Genomic DNA, 25,957 nt, shown 5'->3' with positions numbered 1-25,957 from the left:
TAAGTGAATAAGACAGGGTCAGGCTTGTCCCTACCTATATGATCGTTCACCCCTACTGTCCAGCTTCTGTGTAAGAAAGTAAACAAGGAGGTAAGGAGGTATAATATATACATTATTTTTTGAAACTGGATACCATTCAATTAACAAAGTTATGGAGGGGTGCCTCAAGTCTAAAAATGTTGATAACCATTGGCCTATAGGACTGTGTGAAACAACACCATTCTGTTTTGATGGAACAGCATTTCATTTCAATTTCTGTTTTGATTTGAAACTGCTGCTCCATTTGGTTTTGTTGAAACAGTTTCACTGTTTCGATGTTTTGCCCATAGGCTATAATGGGGAAGCTTGAAACAGCCTATAACTTCGTCATTTCTGGCCTGATTTGGATGAAACTTAAAGAAATGGTAGCCCCTTCTGAGGGCATGAAGCCTGCCAAGTGTCAAGGAGATAGGTGCAGGGGTTTCAGGGAAACTGCACCTCAAAGTCTTGAAAGCAAAACTCATGTCACATGTACGTGTTAAGCCACAGCAGGGTGAAAGCTGCAGGCTTGCTAGCTCTGCTGAGGCCACAAAGCCTGCCAGCTTTCAAGGAGATAGGTGCATGGGCTTCTGGGTTCTGGGGCCCTGCACCTCTGGCTGCTGACAGGCAAAACTTGTGACATGGGTGCTTGTGGGACTGTTTCTGTTTTGGGGCACACGGGAGTAAAAACTGCAGGCCTCCTAGGCCCTGCTGCAGCCATGAAGCCTGCCAGCTGTCAAGGAGATAGGTGAAGGGGGAGTCTGGTTTGTGGGGCCCTGTACCTCTGGCTGATGACTGGCAAAACTTGTGATATGGGTGGGTGACACTGCCTGTGTGTTAAGGTGAGCCCTCACTCAACTGACACCAAGGCAGAAAGCAAGGCAGTTCAAACAATGCTGCCTTTTATGCAGTTTTTCCATCCTTCCCCCAAAGCACTGGGATTAGAAGGGACCTCAGGAAAGGATGATAGTCACTGGCCAGCTATACAGTCAATAATGAGAGCACTCCTTCCCCCTTCCTCTCCTTACTTTAGTTTCTGTTTCCCTGAAGGCAAGCCCAGCTTGAGCTTCAAAACTCGAAACGTTTTGACAATTTTGAAACGTTTTGACTTGCCTTGTTTCATTTCAATGCTGTTTCAAAGCTCTCTGTTTAATTTTGATTTTGCTGTTTTGAGCTCAAAATGAGTCAAAACAGCATCAAAATGAAACCGCCAGCAAAATTTGGCACAGCCCTACTGGCCTATAGTATAATATCAGACCCTATCAGGCTAACAGGCTCTAACCAAACCAATTGAAAGCAAAATGCTGGTCTAAGTAGCCAGCTCCAAGGAAGAGTGAAATTCAGAAATTATTTACATCTATAGAGCCTCCTTAAGTGTTAGGATCAATTTAGTCAAAACTAGGGCCCTGAGAAAACCGTGATTTCACGGACTGTGCAGATACCACAAAATTAGCCCCACACCAAGATTTTTAAGGGTCACAAGCCTGTACCAGAAAAACACGTGAAAGCGCAGGTTTCTCTTTGCAGGCTGGTGCATTCCAACCTGCAAGCGGCTGCTGGGGGTGTGCCCAGGATGCATCCAGGCAGCCAGATTAAGGTAAGTGTATAGGGAACAGTGGGGGAAAGGGGTTTCGAGAGCCAGGGCTTGGGGGCTGTCAGGGTGGGGGACAGCAGAGTGTGTGTGCCATAGGTGAAGGGAGAAAATGTTATTGGGAGACTGAGTATATACAACCCCCCCCCAGCAGGTAAGTCTGGAGGGAAAGGGGCTGGGGGAGAGGGAAGGGACATGGGGGGGGTCAGATCAAGGCCCACACAGTGAGGGAGTGTCTGGGGCAAAGCCAAGGGAAGGGGCTGGGGTGATGAGGCCCCAGGGCAGGTCATGGGATGGTAGGAGCCCAGGTGGATCATGCAGGGGTACAGGGGGGCTCCCACTGCTGCTCACACCCCATGAGAGGCACAGGGCCCCCAGATTTGAACATGGGGTCCAGGTGGGCTGCTGCTGTGGGCTGGGGCTCTGCACCCTACTGCTGTTACCCCAGAAGTCTGGCAATGCCATGTGCCTGCCACTGCCAGGCTGCACTGTGTCCCCTGGCCACCAGGTGGCACCCAGTGGCACATGGTGTTCCGTGGCTCTTGGGGCAATGGCAGCAGGGTGCAGGGCCCCAGCCTGCAGTGGCAGCCTGCCTCCATCCCACACTGAAATCTGGGGGACACCTGCCCCCTTTGCCTGCCCCAATGTCCCACCACCTGTCTGGGGTCCCATTCACCCCAGCCCCTGCCCCTTCCCCACTCTCTCCCTAACTGACAGGTCCTTGATCTGCCCCCCATACCCTTTCCCCTTCACAGACTCACCTGCTATGTTGGGCCGTGCTCCGCATGGCACTGGGCTGTGACCCTGGCTGTGTGCAGGCTGCGGTTGAGTGGCTGTGTCTGTGCACACCCCTCCCCCCCGCCCCCTGCACCCACTCAGAGCCTGCACCCAGGCTGCCCTGTGGCCCTGTATGCTGCCATGTGTTTGCGGGGCCTAAGCCCCATTAGCCCTGGCCTTCCTCAGCCTATGGTGTGTGCCTGCTTGCTACACGTGCAGCATGTTCATGAGTAAAGTATCATTTTTCAAGGAATATTCATGGAACAGCTGGGACCCATTTGCCAAGATCAGTGGTAGTGCCGTGAATATTCTGTGAAAAATTATCTGTGCATATGCTGCAAATTTTCTACAAGAAATCTGCAATTTTCTCAGGGCCCTAGTAATAACCAAATTCCACATTTTCATCTGCTTCACAATTCAAATTTCAGTACCTATACCAGTTTGCTTAATACTAATTCATCCAATTTAACCCACTCTGCCATCTGAGTTATATTTATCAGATCAGACATCAGAGACTCATAAACCAAAGTATCTCTAAGAATTGCAATAGCAATAGGTCTCTTCAGCTGCAATTTTACAAGAAGCAGAATTAAACTGATACTTCTGGATGGAGTCTGTAGGTAGGTTACAGAAATTCAGGTGCTAGAAGAGAAATTTCAAAAATAAAACCAAAATACCTCAAAGACAAAAGAGCCCAGGGAAAATTAAAGAAGGCAGATAATCCTGAGTAAAACAAATATTCAGACAATTGTAAATAGCATTGTTCTATTATCACCAGACACTTGCAGCAAGAGCTCAGGGAAGTCAGCTATGGAAAGAACTGGGAGTTCAAACTAAGCCAGTAAAAGGCCAACTGCAAGAGGTAAATTCACACTATATAGTGCATCATGACTTGGTAAAAGAGTAGGGTCAGGTCGCATACCAGAAAGAATCAGCTGCTACAACTGTAGACTTCTACAAAATGATTCTTCCCTGATAACATTATACCAGAGATTGTCATATATTGCTGTTCCTAGTTTAGATTTTGAGCATAAATTAGTACCTGTTCTTACAGTCTTTTCCCCTTACTTGTACTATACTTTATCAGACAGTACAAAGTACACCCATCTGATTAAGATATACCACATTACATTTACTTAATATTCACAATATAAAGTAAACATATTTTTAATTGTGCATCACATTAATTCCCATTTTATTTTTTCTAACTAATGCATCACATTTAAATAAGATACAATCAGCAAGATGGCACTGGTGAGAATAAACAGATCATCATTCTTCAATAAATATGCTTTTTCTTTCATTTGCTTTTGTCCCATGTGTACTTTTATAAACCTAGAAGAAAACTGTGCACTAGTTGGGTGAACAGTACAGTTTACGAGTTATTAGAGAAAGTAGAAGTAAAGAATACATGTTAAGGAAATGTGAGAGAGGAATTGGTAAAATGCTAACCGTGTAAAAAGGTGGTTTAGGGGGAATGCTGAGCACTACTTAGCTGAAAGGGCACATATTCAAACTTGCTTCTGAACCCAGCGTGGATGGGATATAATCACTTTATCCTGTAAGGAGATACAGGTATTCTTCATTCCTTAGCTTGCACTTCACACATGCAGAAAATATTAGTTTTTCACCCTAACTGTAAGACCAGTAAGTCTAAACCAATGAGTTATATGCAAGGCATACTTCTGAGACACAAGAGCAAAAATCTTGTTTTTGCCTATTCATAGTTCTTTATAAAAAATGAAACACTTGCCTCCCATCCCATCCCATCCCTTTATTTATTTGTTATTTTTAGTAAGAGGCCTTCTTAACCAACCTGCTTGTTAAGTTCTTAGTCAGCATTTTGAGAATCCACACTACATACAAGTCTCTGCAAAAGCATTCATTCCCTTCTGTTTGTGCTAAATGGGCCAAGCAGACTAGTGATTTATGGTTGGAGAAGTAGGATAAAATACGATTGCTAAAGTCAGTTCATGAGGGATTAAAATATATATTATATAGAATTTATGCATACTTCCATGTTTCCCTGGAGGGATTTCAGGCTCACTGATGTAAAAGATGAGCAAACTGAAGGCTACAGCTGTAGCGGCATTATAAAAAGAAAATAAAAGGCATTTTTACACCACTCTCCTGCCTGCAGACAAGAGTCTGGTGTTTTTTGGGGAAGGCATAGCTCCTCTGTATCCCCCCTTGGCAACACCTCTAGTTCTCCACTAATTTCTTGCAAGTGGAGAGAGAAATGAAAGCAGAAACACTAAATACGATTAAACATTTATAAAGCAGTTAACTGCAAATCACTATAAAATGCTAAGTAATAAATCCTAGGACCCCTGTAGTAGAAGTATTCTCATTTTACACAGTGAAAGAAAAGGAGTCACCCAAATATCAAAGCCAGATTTTTCTAATGTGGCTTCTAATTTTGTGCCCCCTTCTTTTCTGAATACCCAGCTTCAGATATCTAATACATTATTTTCACAAGGCCACAGAACTAAGTGTAGGAAGTTAGAGGTGCTTGGCCCCTGAAAAATGGTACCACAAAATCAGAAGCCACTTCTGAACGCACACTCAAGAGATCTGCTGAGGCACCTGAGCTGGTAAATGGACCATGCAGGAATGTAAATTTGGAAGATTCAGGCTCCCAGTCCTGCAGGCGTTACACTCGCATACATGTTACTTTTAGGGTTAGGCCAATCTCAGTGCTGATCTGTACAGATGCTGGGGGAGGTTATATGGGGCAAACATGGGCTGGCCTGATCTGACTTAGTTCACCTCCTCAGGTGAACTAAAATGAGAAAGGGGTTAACCTGATCTAACGCAGCCCCCTGGACTGAGAAAGCCCCACCATTCACTCCAGCCCCAGGGCTGTGCTCTTCCTACCTCCCTGACCCTAACTAGGATTTTTTACCCCACAACCCACCCACCACTGGATGGACAATGCTCCCCTCCCCGCACAGACCCATCAACCCCCTCCCTAATCCTGCCAAACCCCCACTACCTCCTGCCTCTGACCACTGGATGAACAAACCCTTTTCCCCCTGCAGACCTCCTCCCTGCAGACCCACCAGCCCCCTCACAATCCTGCCCAACTCCTGTGAGGAAAATAAAGAGTGTGTTTTGTACCTTATAGTTTAATTTCCTTTTCTCTTATTTTTCAGAATCAGTTCACAGTTTTATACACACACACACATAGACACACTCACACACACAGGCTTAAATCAATAACATGAGGGTAAAATTCTGTCTTTAACATTAATATTTTCCCCTAGATTTGAAGTCTTCCTCCAAGTCTGGGAAAGGCTAGTTTGGATGAAAGCTTTGTGTCTTAGAGCCATGCCTAATTTATATATAAAACCAGCCCCCTTCCCAGCCCCCTTCCCTGCATTGCTTTAATTTCTGCCCAAGCTTTGCATCATATTGATTACCTCCTAAAAATTGGATGATGCTAAGTTACAGTTCTGTTTTTCTCCAATCAGAGAAAAGACTGCCCCAGCTAGGCTGCTGAAGCCAGAATCACCAGAAGGGCTCAGACTCCATCATCCTTTTCACTGTCCGCCATACCTGATGAGAGATACTTCTTCTGGGGTAAAGTTAAAACTGAAGCTGTAGATGGACTAAGGGAGTGGCACTGCCAGGCCATTTTGTAGTTTATGAGACAACTGGAACCTAATAAATTGTTGTTCAGGTTCTGGTCACTTATGAAGTTCACATCTATTCAAAGAACAGAACTGATCAGTGCTATAGGGGTCACAGACTTCTCAGACCACCAGCAACATAGAACAGGAGTCTCAGCCCTTCTGCCTCTTAGACCAAGTACAGATAGTCAAAAAGGCCAAGGCTAAATCAATCTTCACTGGTTAGTCTAAGCTGTATAGATTGAACCAATAAGGAAGTGAACAGACATTCACTTTTGATTCTGGAAATGAAACTACATGCCTGCATTGGCTCAAGCCAGAAGCTAGGTCAGCCACCCTGCAAAGGAGGGTTGGGGGGGGGGGGGCAGAGCATCCTAGCATGCTGGGGGACTGTGAGTTAATAGATCCAAAGGGGATCTGGGACAGAAATTCAATAAACTGATTTAACGTTTATCTTAAAATGGTTTGGACCATTTTGAAAGTATTTTATGTGCACTAAACTTCTGTTGCGTTACAGATTTGAACCAGTTTCCAATCACTTATACCAGTTTCTTTGTAACTTCTATCCCTAAATGTAGGTGGTTGGTGACGTGTCTTCTGGAACCGGGCTGCCTTACCACTGGAATTGAAGTATTCTGTTCTTCCAAAAAAAAACCACCTGTCACACCTTGGTGTTAACGATAGAGATACTAAACTCTTTTGGGGACACAGAAGGATCGATTAAGGCTCAGGAGGTCTGCATATCTTTGCAGGGCTCCACCATCCCCAACCACACCAGACCACAACCACACCAGATGTTCTGGACTTGATATTACTTGCCTACTGGACTAAAGGTCCGGTCCTAGTCTTATGGCTCACTCCTTGTTTGAGGGGTCCTCCTCTAAGCTGGCTGCTTGCCCCATTCTTCCCTGCGCGAGTCCCAAGACAGCCATCTCTTAATTTCACCCCACCCTTAGCTTCAGGGAAACTTACCCCTTCTTGGGATGTAATCTCATCCATGTCTCTCTTTCCTTTAGGATCCTGGAGGAGTTATTTCCATCCCTCAGGACAGGACTCACTGGCAGAGTGGTCCCCTCCTTTTCTTCACCGGTTCTTCCCAGGTAAGTCCGGAAACTGGGGCTTCCCTCTGAGCCCTGGGGTCAGTTCCTCCTTACTTTGTCTCCGGGCATCTTCTCTAGTGTTGTTCTACTTTCTCTCTTCCTGAACTGACCCCAGATGCTTCCTTGGGGTCCATTTAAATTCTCCCTCTGTGCAACTGTGTTCCCCATGGCACCATGTGATTCACTGCCTCCCTGACTCAGCTGTTCTCCTTTTTCTTTTTCAATGTGGCTTTTCCCTTTTTCTCCTGCTGTGCCACTCTCCTTGTCCTGGTCTCAAGCTCTGGCAGCTGGCCTTGCATGGCAGCCTTTGAACTGCTGTGGCCCCAGGTACTTTCCTTAATCAGTCAGGGTGCGGCGTTTTTCCTGCCTTGGCTTGGTGCGGTTTCTTCATCGTCTCCCAGTAAGTCTCTTCTCCTAGCCTTCTTCCCATTCTTGTGGCAGGGTGTTTCAACCACCCTGTCACACTAACCTTAAAGACCAGCTCCTCTAGTGTACAGACAGACATTGCCAACTATTGTATCAACCAAACACTTGGAAGGGTGTCATACTTGGGAGTGTTCAATTGCAGATGCATTTCAGAAGAGTGGGGTTTGTTTGCTCCCCGCATAACATTGTATAGCTTTCACTTGTTGTACCATGTGTCTTAGATATTCAGAGCAGTGAACAGGTCTCTCTGTACTACAACAGAACATGAAATCTGATAAGAGCTTTTGTTATGTGGTCATCACTGACAAATTTTGTAGGCCTGACTAGTAAAGTTATCATTGAAATCAGTGGGAGTTTCCAATAAGTCAAGGGCACAAAATGCAGCCAACTGTCACAGTGAAGTCCCTGTATTGGACAGCAATTTTTATTTATGTTGGAAATAAACTAACAAGTCAACATTTTTTATTTTTACTTTCTTCACTTATGAAGAATTCTGATAAGTTATTTACAGATAATTTTACTAAATCTAAAAATTATTTACAAAATATAGTAATCTTTAGGAGGCAAAACTTCGTTTGATTTCAATAATTGTCTGGTAGTAATAAGGACGGAGAATTTCACTTGAGGAACTTAAAAATATTTTTCTATTCAAGGGTCTAGAACCATAATTGCAATGTGCACTACAATCCCACTGAAATCAATGAAAGTGCTGTTCATGGAACATGTATTAGACATGTGCAAAGCAGCAAGTATTTGCTTCAGATTTGGATTCAGCTGATTTGGAGGGACAGTGATTCGATTCGGTGATTCAAATCAGTGTCCCAATTTGATTCGGCCGAATCGAATCCAAAGACTCAGCACTGCTTCAGAGCTTCAGTCATAGACTAAACAGGCAACAGTCCTCAACGCTGGACACAGCTGCCTCCAGCTGGTAAGTCTGTTCTGGTGGGCAGAGGGAAGGGGTGGGGGGGCAGATCAACACCCCCACAGCGAGGGGGGGATTGGGGCTGGGATCCAGGCTGGGGCAAACACTGCCCAGGGAGGGATTGGGGCAGTTCACTCTGCTGTCCACTGCTGGTCTGGGAGCTGTTCATGTGGCAGCCTGTCCAGCGGCTCTTGCCGCTGCTCCTGCCACCAGTCAGGGAGGGCAAGGGGCAGGGGTGTGTGCCCCAAGATCTGTGCAGGGCAGGCAGGGCTGGAGCTGTGCCAGGCAAAAGGCAGAAAGTACTGGGAGTGGGGGCTATGCCCCGCCACTGGTCACCCAGCTGGTGTGGGGCTGGCATGAGACTGAGCCCCTGTGCTGCCTCCAAACAAGTGGTGCACAGTGGCTGGAGCCTCACAGATTAGCAGCGTCTTCACCCTGGCTGGGCGAGTGGCAGCAGGTTGGGGGGGGGGAGCATGTGCCACCGGAAAACTCACTGCAGGTCCCCCATAGTCCCGCTCCACTGCCCGCCCAACCCCCATCTGGAGGCACATACCCCCTCCCCCGCATGCCCTGCCACTGCTTGTCCAGAAGCAGCACAGGGGCTCAGTCTCACACCGGTCCTGCACCAGCTGAGCAAGAGGCAGCAGGGCATGGGGAGAGGCATGTGTCACCTGAAAACTCGCTGCAGCCCCACATAGCCCCCACTGCACTGCCCACCCTGCCCTGATCCAGAGGCCCACACCTCCCCCCTGGCATGCCCTGCCGCCACTCGCCCAGCTGGGGCAAAGCTGCTGCTTGTCTGGAGGCAGCACAGGGACTCAGTTGTGTGCCAGTCCTGCACTGGCTGGGCGAGCGGCAAGGGGGCATAGCGCCCACTCCTAGTGCCTTCTGCCTTTTGCCTGGTGCAGCCCCAGCCCTGCCCACCCCATGCAGATCCTGGGGCACATGCCCCCACCTCATGCCCTCCCAGAGTGGTAGCAGGAGCAGCAGCGAGAGCTGCTGGACAAGAAGCCACACGAGCAGCTCCCAGACTGGTGACATGCAGCAGCACAAGCCACCCCACCCCCTCCCTGGGCAGTGCTTGCCCCAGCCTGGGTCCCAGTCCCAGCCCCAATCCCTCCCTCACTGTGGAAGCATTGATCTGCCCCGTTCCTCCATGCTCCTTTCCTCCCCCCTCCGCCCACCACAACAGATTTACCAGCTGGAGGCAGCTGTGTCCAGTGTCAGGGACTGCTGCCTGTTTAGCTTATGGCTGAATCTTTGCAGTGGCGCCGAATCTTTTCCAAATCAATTTTGAGGCTTCCAATTCAATTTGGACCTGTTAATGGGTCTCCCCATTTGATGTAGAATTGGAGATTCAGCCACTGAATCAGGCCAAATCTCCTCCAAATCAAATTGGCTACTGAAGCTTTATACAGCCCTACCATCTATGGAACCAGGTGCAGAGAGGACATGCCACATCCAAAGGTGGAGAGAGTTAAAGAGAAATCTCACATAGAATTTACTGTGCTTTGCTTAGTTGGTAATGTTGGGCTTCTTTCAGTAGACCATATAAAGAAAGACAAATTATACTAGAAATTATCTAACAATTTGTGTTTTCCAGAGCACTAAATATTTTAATATGCATGTTAGGGCCTTGTGTTCACCTGGCATGACTCTGTACCCTTTGGCTGACTCAGAAAATTTCATTTCCAAGCCCAGAAGTGGTTGTATGGATCTCTTTCATCCTGAACTCATTACTCTAAAATTATGCAGTAGTTTTCTCTTCTAAAATTTAGTGATCTAAGGAAAATGCTTAAATATTTTGGAACTAAATATAGAAACTGCCTGTTATCCCAGCAATAAAATATTAATTTGTGCCCATTTCCATAGCAGAGACCATGAAATTTATAAATATGTCCTTGAAACTGACTTTCATAGTCAGATGTACCTTCAGCTCTGGTAAATTTATTTTGAATAGTTTTCTACCAAAAGGCCACAGCATTTTTGCAGAATTATTCAGTTTCCAAACTGTTTATTTTTAATTTCAATAATTAAATAAGCATTACCATTTTTAATATAAATGGTCAGGCAGAGTTTGTTTAAATTATGTTTATGATATAAATAGACTCAAAATTATTGTGAGACTGACATTTTTTCTAAATAGAAAAGAAACCTAATCTTACATCTTAATGGGAAATTAGATATATATAAAACAAAAGGGAAGATTTATGTGTAACCTGGTAATTAGGGATTCCCCTGTTCCATGCCATTCTACTAGCCTCCTCAACCTCCAATTGGCTGGATGTGCCAATGAGTAGCTGGAAGAGGTGTCTGGGTCATGAAGTGTTTCATCCTGGTGATCTCTAGTGCCGGAGCAATGATTGCAGGAAGACAAGTTAGAGTAGTGCTGATGGGGCATTGACATGCATCAGGGAAGCAGGGGGTGGGGGGAGGTAAAATTAGTGATTGGCTTCCCCAGGATCAAAGAAACAGAGGAATGTCAAGGTGGCAGAAAAGTATTTTTGTCCCTTTCTCATTTCTGGATCCTGCCCTGAGCCTCAGACAGCATCTAAACGTTTTACATTTGCCATCCTTGTCAGAATCAAGTTCTGTTGTCTTACTGGAGTTTTGGTGAAATGTGTTTCCTCACACTCTCACTCATCCTATGTAAAGGCTAATTTGAGTGAAGTTATCTTTCTCCCTACACCCACACAAAAATGACAAGCACTAGAGTAACTTTTTACAGAGGCCTCTGGGAACTGACTCTTAGAGATTCATTAGTTTCTCTACGAGGTTCTCTCTCATGCTCTTTCTCTCTCTCTCTGTGCCTCAATTACTCCAGAAGGGCTGACATTTAAAATGCTAATATTAAAAAAACAAAAAGAAGCAGCAGCAGCCCTGCTTGCCACTAGGGATACTGTACAAGTCATCGCTCTGGTATTAATTGGAAAACCTGCTTTTATGTGAAAAGTTGAAACCAAAACTTCTAAAAACTGATTGCCTTTTAGCATGTGCAATAGATTGCCTGCCTATATGTTCCTAACTGTTATAGTGTTCCTGGATCTTTCATGAATTTATCTTAATGCCACCTCTATGGAGGTAGGCAGGTGCTACTCTCCTCATTGACAGATGAGGCATGGCAAGCCTAAGTGACTTGCTTAGTCTAAGTGACAGAAAACTTAGGACTAAGCAAGAAATTTAGCCCAAGTCTGCCAAAGTGCTAGACTAGTACCCTAGTCATATTGCTCCTCTATAGTCTCTTACGGCATTTATCATCGGAAAACCCACACTGGAAAGCAAAGATTCAAATAGGTGCAATGTAGATAAAAACGTTGCTTATTTTTTACTTCTAAAATACAAAGCTATTTTTCAAGTTGTATAAAGCACATTCAAATAAGTTCTCCCCCATTTTACAGTGCTTTGCAGTTTTTTTATCTTAATCATGTTAACACAGGCTTAGCTTTATTTGAACAGAATGAACTGATGATAGCTACTCAACCTATCCTCCATCATTTACCTGTCTATCAAATCTGTGGTTCTTTTGTGTCCTCACCAGGTACCAGCTGCATAGCACATGGAAAAGCCTTCTTTATGAGTTCCTTACACATAAAAAAACCCCACATAATGATTTTAGCTCCTTAGTAAAGCGTCATAGTCTCCAGGTGTGCCAGTATTAGTGTAGTAAGCTAATTAACTCCACCATAGGATCATACTGGAATCAGTACTATCTTACGGCGAGTACTTTGCTGAAATGGATGTGTAGACATTGACCGGGGGCATAAATTTGCACCCGGTCAGCCCAGCCAGCCAGGGGCCTGCTCTGCCCCAGCTCAAATTGCTGTTGTCCCAGGGCACACATGTTGACACTGCACCCAGGTACAGTTTACTCGAGCTCAAACTGTTTTGGAGTTTACTGCATCACATTAAACCCCAGATGTATGGAAGGCGACCTCTGGGAAGACAATATTCACTCTAGACCTGACTAGCCTTGAAGCAGATTCAACATAAAAGGAGAAGGTGACATAACCTCTGAAGTATGTAATGTCTGGGGATATTCAAGAAAGAATAGACACAATTACTGGGTCTTTCAGCCATTTGCCATATCTTGAGTGTTTTAGTAAAGCAACAACCCCTGCACTCCAGGAACATACCATTTTACTCGTGCTGTCCTCAGATACTTTCTCGCTTGTTGGGCTAATCTTATTTCAATAAAGTCAATCAGAAGCATTAAAGCTCACAGGCTTCTCTAGAACTAAGCTATTCTAGTTGTGAACAGGAGCATGCCAGGTGAGGAAGCTGTTTATCAGTTCTTTGAATAATTCTGGCATTTATGAAAACAGAGGTAAACACACCTAACTTTCTCGCTATTTGTCCTGAAATGCAGTCTGATGATGGAGACAGAAGAAAAAAAACTACTCATCTTTTAAGGAGTTGGTATAGTATTCCTCATAGTTTATTGTAAAAAATTTAAATTGAAGTCATTCCTAGCAAGAAAGAGGAAAAAAACACCATACAAAGTACACAGAAATGGATTCCCCCCTTTCAAGGGAGTTCATTTCCTGAGGTATGAAATTTAAGTCTCATTTATTCTATACTATAACTAGAATATTCATTTCTTACCCAATCTGTTTATAGTCTATTCTACTGTCTTTGTTTTTTGCTCATGCAAAGAAGGAAGGGATTTATGAGGATGCGAATTCCCTGTAACATTCTTAACACCCTAAATTATGTACATGGGAAGAGAACAAACCATAGATGAATCACCTGCTGTTGTAATCATTGTACTCTCAAATCCAGATAGATAGTGGTACCAAATGACAATACAAAGTAAAGAATCCTTTTTTAATAATAAAATCTTCAGGCCCAAATTCATTAGGTGTATGATAGTTCAAGCAATACCTTCTTTCAGTCAACACTGTTTCAGATGACATTTCAAGACAGACAGAGAAAATATTTTGGTCCAGCATTGCTGTTAAACTGCTATTTTCCCTTCTCTGTCCAGACTATTCTTTCACAGTAACATAGAGAACATTTGCAACCTACTCAGTGATTAAGTGGGGGTTTTTTCCACTTGGACTCTGCTGGAGATGTGAAAAATGAAAATCGCTAGTAGGCTTAGTGGAGAAAAAAAAAGATCTTAAAAAGATTTTTTTCTAAAAACAAATTTTATTTTCTGTGACACCAACTCCAGTGCAGACAGCAAAGCTCAAAGTCTAGCCACAGCTTTCATTTTGTCAAGCCCTCAGAACAGACCTTAAGTGGTGTATAGCATTTCTACTGACCCTCTGCTCAGGAATGAATTCCATCCCAAAACCAGGTCAAAAACTATATATTTTCTGAACTGCAGAACTGTCAGTCAGACAAGTTATGCTGAAGCCAAGATATGTGATAACATTATGACATTGGCCAAGGGCCAAAAAGAATGAAAGCGAACAAAAGCTGGCACTTTATTTTTTTTGAAGTAGTGCAGTTGTAGAAGGTAAAAATGACAGAAGCAGCCCTAAATCTTACATTTCCAAGCATGGAATTCCCAAGTGATTGCCATTTAAACATTATATTTTGAAGTGATGGCAAACTCAAAAAGAAAAAAGAAAAAAATGTATCACCAGATTGTACTACAGTATCATATGAATAGGATTTAACCTCTACTGGGTGTGGGAGAAGTTGCTGCCTCTGGTTGCCTAAAAAAATAACAGCCTCCACAGGTCAAATTGATACAAGATGTGCAAAACGGAAGCATTTTTCCAATGCCAGCAGCAGCCAACAGGATGCGCTGGGCAGCCCGGGGGGCTAACACCAGGCAGCCTGGATGAGAGAGCTCCATAGAGGAAAGGACTGAACCCTGCTGCCTGGTGCAGGCCTTCCAGGCTACCCAGCACCAGCAGCAGCTGGCAAGATGCACCAGATGGCCTTGGTGGCTTATGCCAGGCAGTGAGGACAAGTGCACTCCATAGAAGGAAGGATCAGGCCCTGCCACCCAGTGCAAGGCACCTAGACTATCTGGTGCATCCCATCAGCTGCCATTGGTGCTGGGTTCCAATGAGATGCATCGGGTAGTGAGGCCTGATTCTTTGCTTTATGGAGTGCTTGGCAGGGGTGGGGAAGAGGTCTGAGTCTGTGGCAGGGGGCTTCGTTTCCCCACCCTGTGGGTCAGAGGTAGAGACTCACAGGGGACAGGGTTATGCAGCTGGCCTGGCCAGGCAGGGACAGGGAACCCCATGGTGTGGGACTCCCCCTAGCTGGGCAGACCCTAGCTCAGGGGGTCTAGCACCAGGGTGTGGAGGGTTCTATCCTCCCCCCCGCCCCAACTTCCACAGTGAGGAATAAGAGCAGGGCATTGGGGATGTATGCCAGGCAGCCAATGAGTGATGGTCCCAGCTCAGCTGCACTTGGGTGCCCATGGTAATGTCTGGCACACTGGAAGGCATGTGAGAATCTCCCCGCCTTCTGGCTTCAGCCAGTGCAGGCATCTGTCTGTCTTTCCCAACTGAAGAGTGAATGTGAGTTCCATTTGTTAATGGTCCAATCTATGCAGCTTAGAGAAACCTGTGAAGATTGGATGGATTTCCTCCTTGAGCTTTTTGACTGTCTGTACTTAGTCCAAGGTTCTACCCTGTCCTGCCTTCTCTGTGACTTCAGACTACTCTGGCTAGCCATAACTTTTTTTTAAATCAAGAGTCCCTCTCTTTCAGAGATAAATTTACTAACGCAATTAATATAGTTGGCAGTAGAGGAATGTATATGTAGAGACTAGTTTTACCTATCAACAAAATTATTCTTTTCCCAAATTAAGATTTATAGGCATCAACCAAAATGTAGTTGCTTTGACTTATGCAGAAAACTAAGACTGGCCTTGGATTTGGGGTCCTAACCTGCAGGAAAAATTCTTGTTGGAGCTGGTAGGCAATTTGTTTATGCAAAAATAGATTATTGTAGATAATAGGCATTAAAAAGATGGGGAAAAATTAGGCTACCCCCTGTTTAGAATTTCTGCCTTATCCACATACTGAAGTCTTCTTTAGCTCTTGTCCTTTTGGGCACATAAGAATGAATATTTAATAAAACCTAATAAAATCTAATCAAGTGGAATCAACTTGGATTCACTAAGTGTGAATCTGGAATATGTATGCATGTAAGGTTATTGTGATAATAGTTAACCATGTGTTCTTTAAAACAAACAAACAAACCAAAAATGCTTACTGACAAAGTATGGCATAAAAAGAGAAAAAGCCAGAGAAATGAAAAATGAAGTTGATGTACCTTCTGAAGATTGGACCATAGTGGAAATAGGTTTAAAAATTATTTGGAACATTATTTTGTACAGGTAATAAAAAAATCATGTAATGTATACAATTAATTTTGTCATTAGAGAAGGAACAAAAAGCACTCAGACAAATCTATGGACTCAAGCAATTACACAGTTGGGATCATGAAATGAATTAAAACAGCTGAACACGCATATAGTTAGGAAAAATATATATAGTTTGATATACATATTATTTTTGACAGATATTCTTTTTTTCCCCCGCTCTAAGGAATTGTGTTAAAACAAAACAGGCACACTATATACACTGATTGCTCATAAACTGGGTGTAGCATTTTTCTTTGAAGCCTCAGTAGTCTAAGATTATATTAAGTATGAACTTCTTGAACTAAAGCATAGGGTTTTCTCTCTCTCTCTCTCTCTCTTTAAATCAAAGCCCTGTAACCTCTCAAAATTATCTATTGTACAGTTTTGCCCATTATGTCAATTTCATTAACACCCCATATATATTTGTACTTTTACCCAAAGGTGCCCAATCCTGCATACCCAGAATAAGCAAATTTCCCACCACTGTCAGCAAGACACTAATATGCATAGCAATTGCACAAGCTACATCTATCCCACTAGCTGCTATGAATTATGATGACTTGCCCCTTTCTAGCAATCAAATAGAAGATGGTAGCTTCTGCTGACTTCTGAAAAGGCAACTTTAGACTCCACCAACTAGCGGAGGTCAGTGCAAATGTAAAATCTAGAAATTCAAGAAGGCAAAGAGTAAAATTCAGCCTACCCCCATGCTTCAAAATATCTGCAGAAATATTTGTCTATTTCAGTAATTCAATCAGTTACCCAGTTGCCACATGATCAAAACAACAATACAAATTATTGTCTGGAAACTAACAACAAGATGATAAATTGTCCTCACAGGCAGGGAAATGTAGGATATTACCCAGAAGCAGCAAGAGGAATATTGTGTCCTAAAAGAGAAAGGGGAGCCTGCAGAGAAGTTTAAGAGGTTTGGAACTAGGAGTAGGAAAACTGCAATAAATAAAAATCTAAATTATACCAAGGGATAAACCATTAGGCAGCATTTTCCTGATCCTGTTTTTGAAACACATCTGTAGCTCTGGAATAGAATAATCTAAATGTTTTGATGATTTTACAAAGCATAACACACAGCACAGAACTTCTCACTGTCCTTATAACACTTCTTGTGTCAAGCTTACCTGTATGCTATTTGCTTCTCCTCTCATACATACATCCTATTACTTTCACTCCAGCATGGCATCAGCAACTTATTACATAATACAGCAGTCATCCTCTGTAGTCTCATCTCTCCCATTAGAAAGAGAGAACAGGACTATCCAGTAGGATCATTGTAGATAGATACTTTATTTGTACTCAAAAGTTTCTGATGACATTAACTGAAGAGTTAAGGGATTAAAAGAATATATCTAATTTATCTATACATCTAAGTCTTTTTGTAGTCCCAATTTGTAGTAACAAGATTTGCATATTATTTAGTATTATCTCTGGTTGACCATTGTGCTGTCCATCAATCTCTACTCAAGTTAAAAGGAGATTATGGAACCTTTAAACAGCATGCTTTATGAATTGATCACATGGTAAGGATTACGTCAAAAAGCTTGATCTGGTACCAGCATTCTTTTACCCATAAACAGGAAGTCACAAGTTGACTGTGAATCATAGTTACATGGAAAAATAATCAGCAGTTCTCACAAAAATGTACCTAAATTGGTTACCTCTTTTTGCTTTGTTTTTAACAAATATGGATAGTTATTTCTAAAATAGTTCTCTCTCAAATGATATTGCTTGAAATAGATCATTGAATTTAAATGCCCTTTTACTATGCACAAGTCAGTTTAAAGAAAAGCAAAGAAGTTTGAAAACTGGCAGGCTGGGAAACTGCTATAAAGTTCTTTCACAAATTAATTTGTGAATGCCAACTTGTTTCTTACATTTCTTTTAAATTCTTCAAAATTGCTGCGTAATTTAAACAAATTAAGGTTTAATATTTTTTCTCTGATAAAAATGTTTTTTAAAAATCCTTTCTTCAGAGATGGAGTACAAAGTGTTATAAAAGTGCATTTTCCTTATCCGGGAATAGTATCTCAACAGTGTCATGACCTTCCTACTCACTGAAAGATAATGCAAGAAGGATCTGGCTGGAACACGCAGCATTTCACTCAGCAGAAAGAAAACAAAGCAAAAAGAATCTTAAAATGCATTTTCAAATAAAAATTACCAAAAGTTTTACATGTATATTGTGATTTTTAAGCCAGGGCCTTCTACAGTTTTATGGGATATTTTGCAAGTACCTAAAACAACATGCTTCACATGGCTTTAAGGCTTGGGACAGAAGTTACAGATAAACTGGTATAAGTGATTGGAAACCAGTTCAAATCTGTAACACAACAAAAGTTCAGTGCACACAGACTACTTTCAAAATGGCTAAATCTAGTTTAAGATAAACCAGGATGGACGTAGTATCAGATTTAACTGATTTAGGTTAAATTAGTTTATTGAACTTCTGTCCTAGATCCCCTCCAGATTCAATTCAACCCACAGTCCCCCCAGCATCCCAAGATGCTTTCTACCTACCTTACTATAGCCAGGCATAGTAAAGGAAAAGAAGGGATAATGCCAAAAACGTTGTTATCAACCACCACTGCATAATTATTAATCCCAAGTGCAGGGTACCTCTCCCCACAGCAAGTGCAGAAAGCACAAAATATACTGAAACTACAAGCCTTACTGAATTATAGGTAAAACAGTGAAGTCACATACTTTGTGACACAGACCCAAACTCCAGAAGGGTTATTCTGTGCTTAAATGGTTATGGATACGCTGAGGGTGTAATCCAGGGGTGGGCAATTATTTCAGGAGGAAGGCCGCTTAACAAGTTTTGGTGAGCTGTTGAGGGCCGCATGGGTAGCCCTGCCCCTTGACAGTTGCTCTTGCCCCTTGGTCACCATTTTGGGACTGAAAGTCCCATCCCTAACCCATGACCTTTGCCACCAGAAGTCCTGCCCATTGTCCCCTGGAAATACTCTTTTTTGGAGGGGGGGTTGCCATCTTAGAAAAACAGAAAAAAAACCCCCCAAACCATACACTAAAAGTCAAACACCTACTATAACATATTTTAATTTTATTACAAAAAATATTTTTGTCATGATTTGTGCTTGTGTCATGTATATAGAGGTGACTGCATAATAACTAAAAATTAATTCTTAGTCTTCTATATTGTAGGGTGTATGTATGGAGGGGTATGGGTGTGTGTGTGGATGTATGTGTGTGGTGGGGTGTGGGTAGGTTTGTTGGTGTGTGTGCATATGGTGCGGAGTGGTTGTGTGTGTGTGTGTATATGGTATGGGTGGGTGTGTATGTTGGGGTGTGGGTATGTGTGTGTGTTGGGTGGGGTATTAGGAGTGTGGGTGTATGTGTATGGTGGGGTTTGTGATTGTGTGTGTGGGGGGCATAGGGTATGTTCGGGGGTCATGTATATGTTGGGGGTTGTGGGACACCCCCACACTCCTGCCATGGCACAGCAACAGTAGGCCACTCTCACCAGGCATGTATCACCACTGCTTCCCACACTCACGAGGCATGGGAAGGAAGCCCCAGGTGCTGGAGCCAGCTGCCTTCCCTGCCCTCAATGGAAGGTACCTAGGGCTTCTCTCCTGTTCTGCGTAGCCCCAGCAGTGAAGGCAGCTGTCTCTGGTGCCTGGGGCTTCCCTCCAGTACTGTGTGAGTGCAAGACTTGCATGTGTGCACAGGGAATGCTGGCGATAGAGGTGGCCTGGCAGAGGCTGTGCCCCTTGGCATGATGTCCAGCACTGGCTGGCACCACACCCCACTGGGTGCCTGTGCTGGGCACAAGCACCCTGAGTGCCCCTGCCTTCTGCTTCTGCCAATGCCACCACCTGCTGGGTCTGTGTGCCAAGGACGGAGTGTGGGCAGAGGGTCCCCACACCCACCCACTCTCCCTCACATCCACATGCTGCTCAGTTGAGTTTTGTGCTGCTGCTGCCCCCTGGGTGCAGGTTCCCCACTGGTGATAGCTCCAGCCCTATGCTAGCTGCAGCCTCACCCCCACCACTTCCCTACCTGTTGCTCAAAGCTGGCAGAAGACCAGGAAAGTAGAACAGGTCCCCAGGGGCGGCAGCAGTGGTAGCAACAGCCCTGCCCAGAAGCTGTGTGCTGGCCAGATGCCTCCCTCTTACCCTCATGGGCAGACAGGCTGGGCAGGGCACAATTTGTTAGTGTGCATTGCAGGCTAGATCAAAGTGCTTGGCAGGCCAGATCTAGCTTGTGGGCCATATTTTGCCTGCCCCAGTGTAATCAGTATAGTCAGCTGGCCTGTAAACTATCTGGGTACCATGCACTCGACTCTTGGAGATTTCTTTTTGGATGGATCAGATTTTGGAGACAGCCCCTGGCCTGATGTACAACTGTCTGAAAAGTGATCTGTGCCCCACAGTACTCCAAGTAGAGTGAGTAGAGGAGGGACAGAATGCAGTGTACCAGCCTTACACCTTGGTTACTTTTTCAAGGAATGAGGCTTTTTCTAATGTGCCAGCAGAAATAGTCCAAGAATTTACAACAAAATATATAAAATTAAGACTTCAATAAAGGGAATTTGTTTGACAGGCTGTAATAGAAATATTTTCATTTTTTGGACTAAGGGAAAAGCATATCTGCATTTTAGAAAGCTGATTGTGCAAGATGCATAATGTCCAACTAACATATACAAAAACATGGGCTGCCTCTACTGGAAGTACTCTTTAACACTATTTTAATGTATTAACATTCACCACTTTTGGCTTGCTTAACAATTCATTACTTTTCTAACCTCTAACTGTTCCTAATACACAATATTGCATAAGCACCATGACTATTTACTCTCTTGACCTTTTGGCATAATCTTTTGGCAAGTAATTTAAGGACTTACAATTTTAGGTCTCCGTAGGTCAAATTGCTGACCCATTTTCAGTAAATAGTGTCTGGTTTCTAGCATACTAGTGAAGAAGCATGTTTGCAAAATAGATATTATTTAAACCCAATATGAAACTCTGTTGGAATGGTACTTATTCAGATATGCCACATACTTGCAATTTCCTCAAGTACAAAATTTTTTTTTATAGCATTCACAAATTCTGAAGCTCTGATTACCATAAAAAAACAAATTCCTTTGGTGGAAGGCATAATGTTTCATCTTACAGCTGAAAGTATCAGGTTATATTTTTGTATGGCAGCTATAAAAATATAAACTAAGATACAGTCAAGGTGACAATTACCATCTGCAGTCACAATTAATAGCACAAACTTTTTTTAACATTTAAAATATTTTAAAAGTCTGTCTTCTGTAGATTGCTACAAGTATTGTACTCATATACATATTTAATTAATATTTGATTATGAAGCTATTCATACAAAAAATAAAAAAGAATGGACTAAACTGTGTCGTGCAACTCCTTTAACTTCTGCAAGATTTAAGCTCCTGGTTTCCTGTTGTCCAGAAGCCATCACATACAACTACTTCTTTTACTTCCTATGTTAGGACTGACTTCAGTGGGCTTGCTCAGGTGTAATTAAGGACAGAATTTAGACCAATACTTAATAGTTTAATCACAGCTGCATAGGATTCTCTGTTGCATATTAGATCCTTGAACATAAAACCTATCACTTATATGAAAATTCATTAGAAACACATTGCCATATTAGTTTACTTTAAGTAATAAATATAATGACTAATATAAAAGTTATATGAAAACTTACTGAATAAAAAATTATTTTCTATGTATAAATCTTGAGTATTTTCTATCTACAAATCTTGAGTATAAATCCTGTTAAAATTGTTTTTCATTACCTAGTCATTTAATACACAAATTCCGTTGTTCTTAGAGCCTATTTAGTGTATTAAATCTAACAAAAAGCTAACTGCATTCAGTATGCAACTGAATCTTCCAGAATACAGTCTCAGGATGAAGTTCTAGCCGCATTGAAGTCAATGCAAAACTCCTATTGACTTCAGAAAAGCCAAAAATTGCACCTCAATTTTGAAAACAGGTTTTTTTATTAAATAGAATCTAGTATAGTTCATCCTGAAGTCAATGGTAGTTCTATCATTCAATTCAATGGACACAGAATTGAACCCTATATGTAAGGAACAACGGCCAACTTTAATGATAATGGCAACACATTTTGTTTAAAAGTCAGTTTTTAAATATTAGTACCTCCGGCAAGGATCTTCTCCTCCAGTTCACTCATTTGTTTCTTGTATGCTTTCAAAGCAGCTTCTTTAAATGATGGACGTATTCTTTTTGTCTTTGGAATTTCACGAGGTGTCTCTGGAACATTTTGATTTTCATCTTCCCTTACTTCCATTTCAGAAGGCATATAGTTAAACTCCACTACATCTTTACTAGCCAGATTGTCATACTGGCTATCATATTCATCTTCTTGTAGTGTTGCATAAGGAGTTTCATAGGAAGACTGTTCAAATTTATATTCCTGGACCTGTTCATTTGTTTCATTAATATTAGTTCTATTTTCTAGCTTAGCAAGGACTTGTTCCATTACTTCTACGTAATCTGTTTCATTCTCATCACCTGGTTCAACAAAATATTCCTCATCCTCTGCTTTGTAATAGTAAGGCTCAGTGTAAACATCAGAATCAAGTGTTGTGCTTGATTCATTAGCAGTAGACTGGGACAAAGTTCTAAATCTTCCCATAAATGATGATCCACTATCCTCATACCCACTTAAACTTTGTGTGCTTTTATTCCAGACCACTTCTAAGGCCGATTTAGCACGTTGGAGGGTAGATCCAAATTTGGGAAAGCTGAAAGTTTTGTCAGAGAGATCTATGCTCAGTCGGCTATGCCATGATTTAGGGGGTGCTTCCTCTGAGTCATCACTTGGTAGTTCACTTTGACTTCGATACATCATGGGCAATCGGTTTTGATTTTGATAAATGGAGTTAGAATTTGTTTCCTGATAATCATCATATTGGCTAATCCACTGACTTTGCGATTCACTCTCAAGGCCATGACATGATGGTGAATTACCATCAAGGGTAAAATCATAACTTTCAGTATCGTACTGGAGGTCAGAACTTTGACACTTTTCAAAATCTATCTGTTGGTCCGAAGGGCTGCTCAAGTCATAAACAAAAACTTCTTGCGTGGATGAGTCTAGGCCCAAATCTGTGCCTTGTTCCAACTGATTCCAATCTTTCCATGGTGAGAGATCATCATGCAAGGAGAGTTGAGAATCACTATAATGGCTCCTGTCACCAGATACACACATTATTCCATTGCTTACACCGCTGTCAACTGTTTCAGTGTTTTCAACCTCATTTTGTTCTGCATAATTCTGCATATCTTGGTTAAGAGTCTGATCCTGTGAGCTACCATACCAATTGGCTGAATCATCTTGCCGTCTCTGCCAAAGCTCTCGATCTGAGGAAGATAACAGTGAACTACCATTAGTTCTAGTGAAATACTGATTCTCTGAAAAATCCTCCGAGTAAGACTGACATAATTTTGAAAAATCTGACTCAGAACGGCTAAGTTTTGGTGTTGCAAAGTCATTCTGTGAATGCCACAGAGGTGTCATATCTGAATAGTAGTGTTTGGATTGCTTTTCTAAGTTGTCAAATTCTGGTGACTCTTCAGCATAATTTGTTTTATTTGAAAAGGTGCTGCCATCAGCAGTTCTGTTACAGAGTCTGGTATTTGGGGACTCCATAATCCCCTTTGAAGTGCTTGCTTTTATTTGGAATGCTGATTTTGATATTTTTGCATAATTATTTTTATTTATATCAGATTCTAGGTCTTTATCACTGTCAGGTGATTCCCAATCATGTTTTTTTGTTCTTGGCTCCATGGCTAAGAGCTTTATATCCATACTTTCATATGTCTGAGAGGCAGGTATTCCTCTTTCTTTCTTCTCTCTTATGTCATGAGAAAGAATATCTGTGGAAATCCCAATTCCAGTTCCTTTAAGTTTATAAGATTTTTTTAAAATTAAATCCCTCTGTTGAGATGATTCAAAGTATACAAGTATGGGTCTAGGCTTTGCATTTGGACAGTCTCTCTGTTGGCCTAGCCTGTGAGCAAATTCAATTTTAATAGTGTTTTGGGCCTCTGAGAACCCCATTTTTTCTATTAAAATTTTGTACACCACATTTTCAATATTTTCAAACCTTTCTTCAGGCACATTTAAAAATCTAAGACTTGCTTTGTTTCCTGGATGTCCTATTTGCTTAATGTAGTCATGGATATCTCTAGTTTCCCTTCTGGATTGTACAAAGCCAGTTCGCAATTGTTCAATTTCACTTTGCACAACCTCTACACTACTAGAGATTTCATCAATTGATTGCTTCAGAGCATTTACATGCCCTCTTAATTCAGACAGTTCTGTTTCAATTTGACTGATTCCCTGAAGCTCTTTAAAGATCATTTCCATAACATCATGTGTTTGACTAATACAACCAGTAGAACTAAAGCCAGGTTCTAGTGTATTTGATTTTTGGTGACGACCAGTTCTGTCTAAGGATTTGCTCCTTAGGCCCCATGTTTTTTTCCAAGTGCTCAACTCTGAGTCAGACGACACGCATTCTTGGCTTTTTTTCCATTTCCTTAGTTTTCGTAAAGCTCCTAGTTTTAATGTATGTAAAGTACGTTCACCATCAGAACTTCCATCTGATGGTGCTAGGCTGCTCAAACTCTTTCTGTTGCGTCTCACAGGCATTGTGTGTGATAAATACTCTTTTTTTGTGTTACAATCCTTTATTTCACTTAATGACTCAGAATATGAACTATCATTAGAAGAGAGGTCTTGAAATATATCCTCATTGTTATTGTTTGTTACAAAAATATTCTTTTGTAGTCCATTGGCAATAGCAACTCTGTAACTGAATGTTGGAGAAAGTGAAAATTCTCGAATACTTTCTTCTTCTTCAGTTGATAAGTTACGAGCAGATGGACACTTTGCAATCTTTTTAACAGTGCTTTTCAAAGTATTTGAAAATTTGGGGTTCTTTGTTTGTCCAGCCTGGGTTAAGTCTTGTTCCTTTTTGCTCTGATAATTCTCTTTCTTTTTTGTAGTATTTCCCAATTTCTTTGTAAACATTCCTTTGCAAATTTTATATATGTAAGACAAGATCAGGCTCTTTAAAAGGGCAGAAACCATGGAGGGCAATTTATATTACTTTTTCCCCCATAAAGAACAAAATTTTGGATCCAGAAGAACATTTATTTGTATTTCCAATAGAATCATTGGTAAATGCACTTCATTAGCTGGGACTGTAGACAGGTACAGTGTGCTGAGCATATAAAACTACAAATGTTTTGGTTTAATCTGACAGCAAAAAGCACACATTTGTTTGTTAGAAAGCAAATCCTGAAGGAGGACTGTGCATGTTGTAAAATCTTGCTCTGTTGCCCATGACTCCATGCAGCCTCTAAAAAGGAGGGAATTTTGTTATTATGGCTTTTAAAATAGAGTTCACCATTTAATCCATTACATGGCAATAATAAACATTTCTGGAATTTACATCACTTTTGCTATATGATAAACCATTTTTAAAAACAATTGAATATAGTTAATAGTAATGCCAGTGATAATATTAAAGAATTACTAGTGGAAATAACTTTAAATTGCTTTACCTTCAGTATTTACTTAGTATGATCTCTGCTAGTTTGATTCACTGATGCACTAAACTACTCAGTCTGGAACAGGGGTCACAACCTATGGCCTGCAGGCCAGATGTGGCCCATAGAGCCATTTGATCCAGCTTGTGAATGTTGGGCTTCAGTGGCATTTGCCAGCTGGGGGCTTCAGAGGCCAGCACTTTCCCAGGCATCTGTGGGAAGAAGCAGTGACAGTAGGAACTGTACTCCTGCCACCCCAGTGGCTGGGTCCTAGCATGCTCCCGCACATGTACCTCTCACCTGAACTGGGTCAAAATGGTTGGTGACCAGTGTTCTAAACAAATATAGTATACACACTTTAGAACAATAAGAAACAGCAGATCAAATTAAAAAGAAAGTCTTTCCTATTCCTAAAAAATAGCAGGCTATTCAAAGGACATGTTCTGTCATATAGTCTATTCTTATATCATGTATATGTTCAGTGACGTGCTATTTTGGCTTCTGAAATACTTGATCAAACTCATTGAGGTCAAGGAAGCTAATGGAAAGGCTCCATTAGAAG

General features: G+C 42.1%; 1 protein-coding gene across 1 annotated transcript in view; it reads right to left on the bottom strand.

The window, feature by feature from the left end:
- Nucleotides 1–25,190, bottom strand: part of UNC13C (unc-13 homolog C) — a 524,763-nt gene extending 499,573 nt beyond the window's left edge. Inside the window, exon 1 of the mRNA XM_014606134.3 lies at nucleotides 21,973–25,190. Coding sequence (XP_014461620.1) covers nucleotides 21,973–24,934 — 2,962 coding nt within the window. The 5' untranslated portion in view covers nucleotides 24,935–25,190. The remainder of the gene's footprint in view (nucleotides 1–21,972) is intronic.
- Between the last annotated feature and the right edge of the window lie 767 nt (nucleotides 25,191–25,957).

This window comes from Alligator mississippiensis, chromosome 11 (assembly GCF_030867095.1).
Source record: "Alligator mississippiensis isolate rAllMis1 chromosome 11, rAllMis1, whole genome shotgun sequence".
NCBI classification, from domain to species: domain Eukaryota; kingdom Metazoa; phylum Chordata; order Crocodylia; family Alligatoridae; genus Alligator; species Alligator mississippiensis.
Note: the sequence above shows the minus strand (reverse complement) of the source record. Positions and strands in the feature narration are given on the sequence as shown.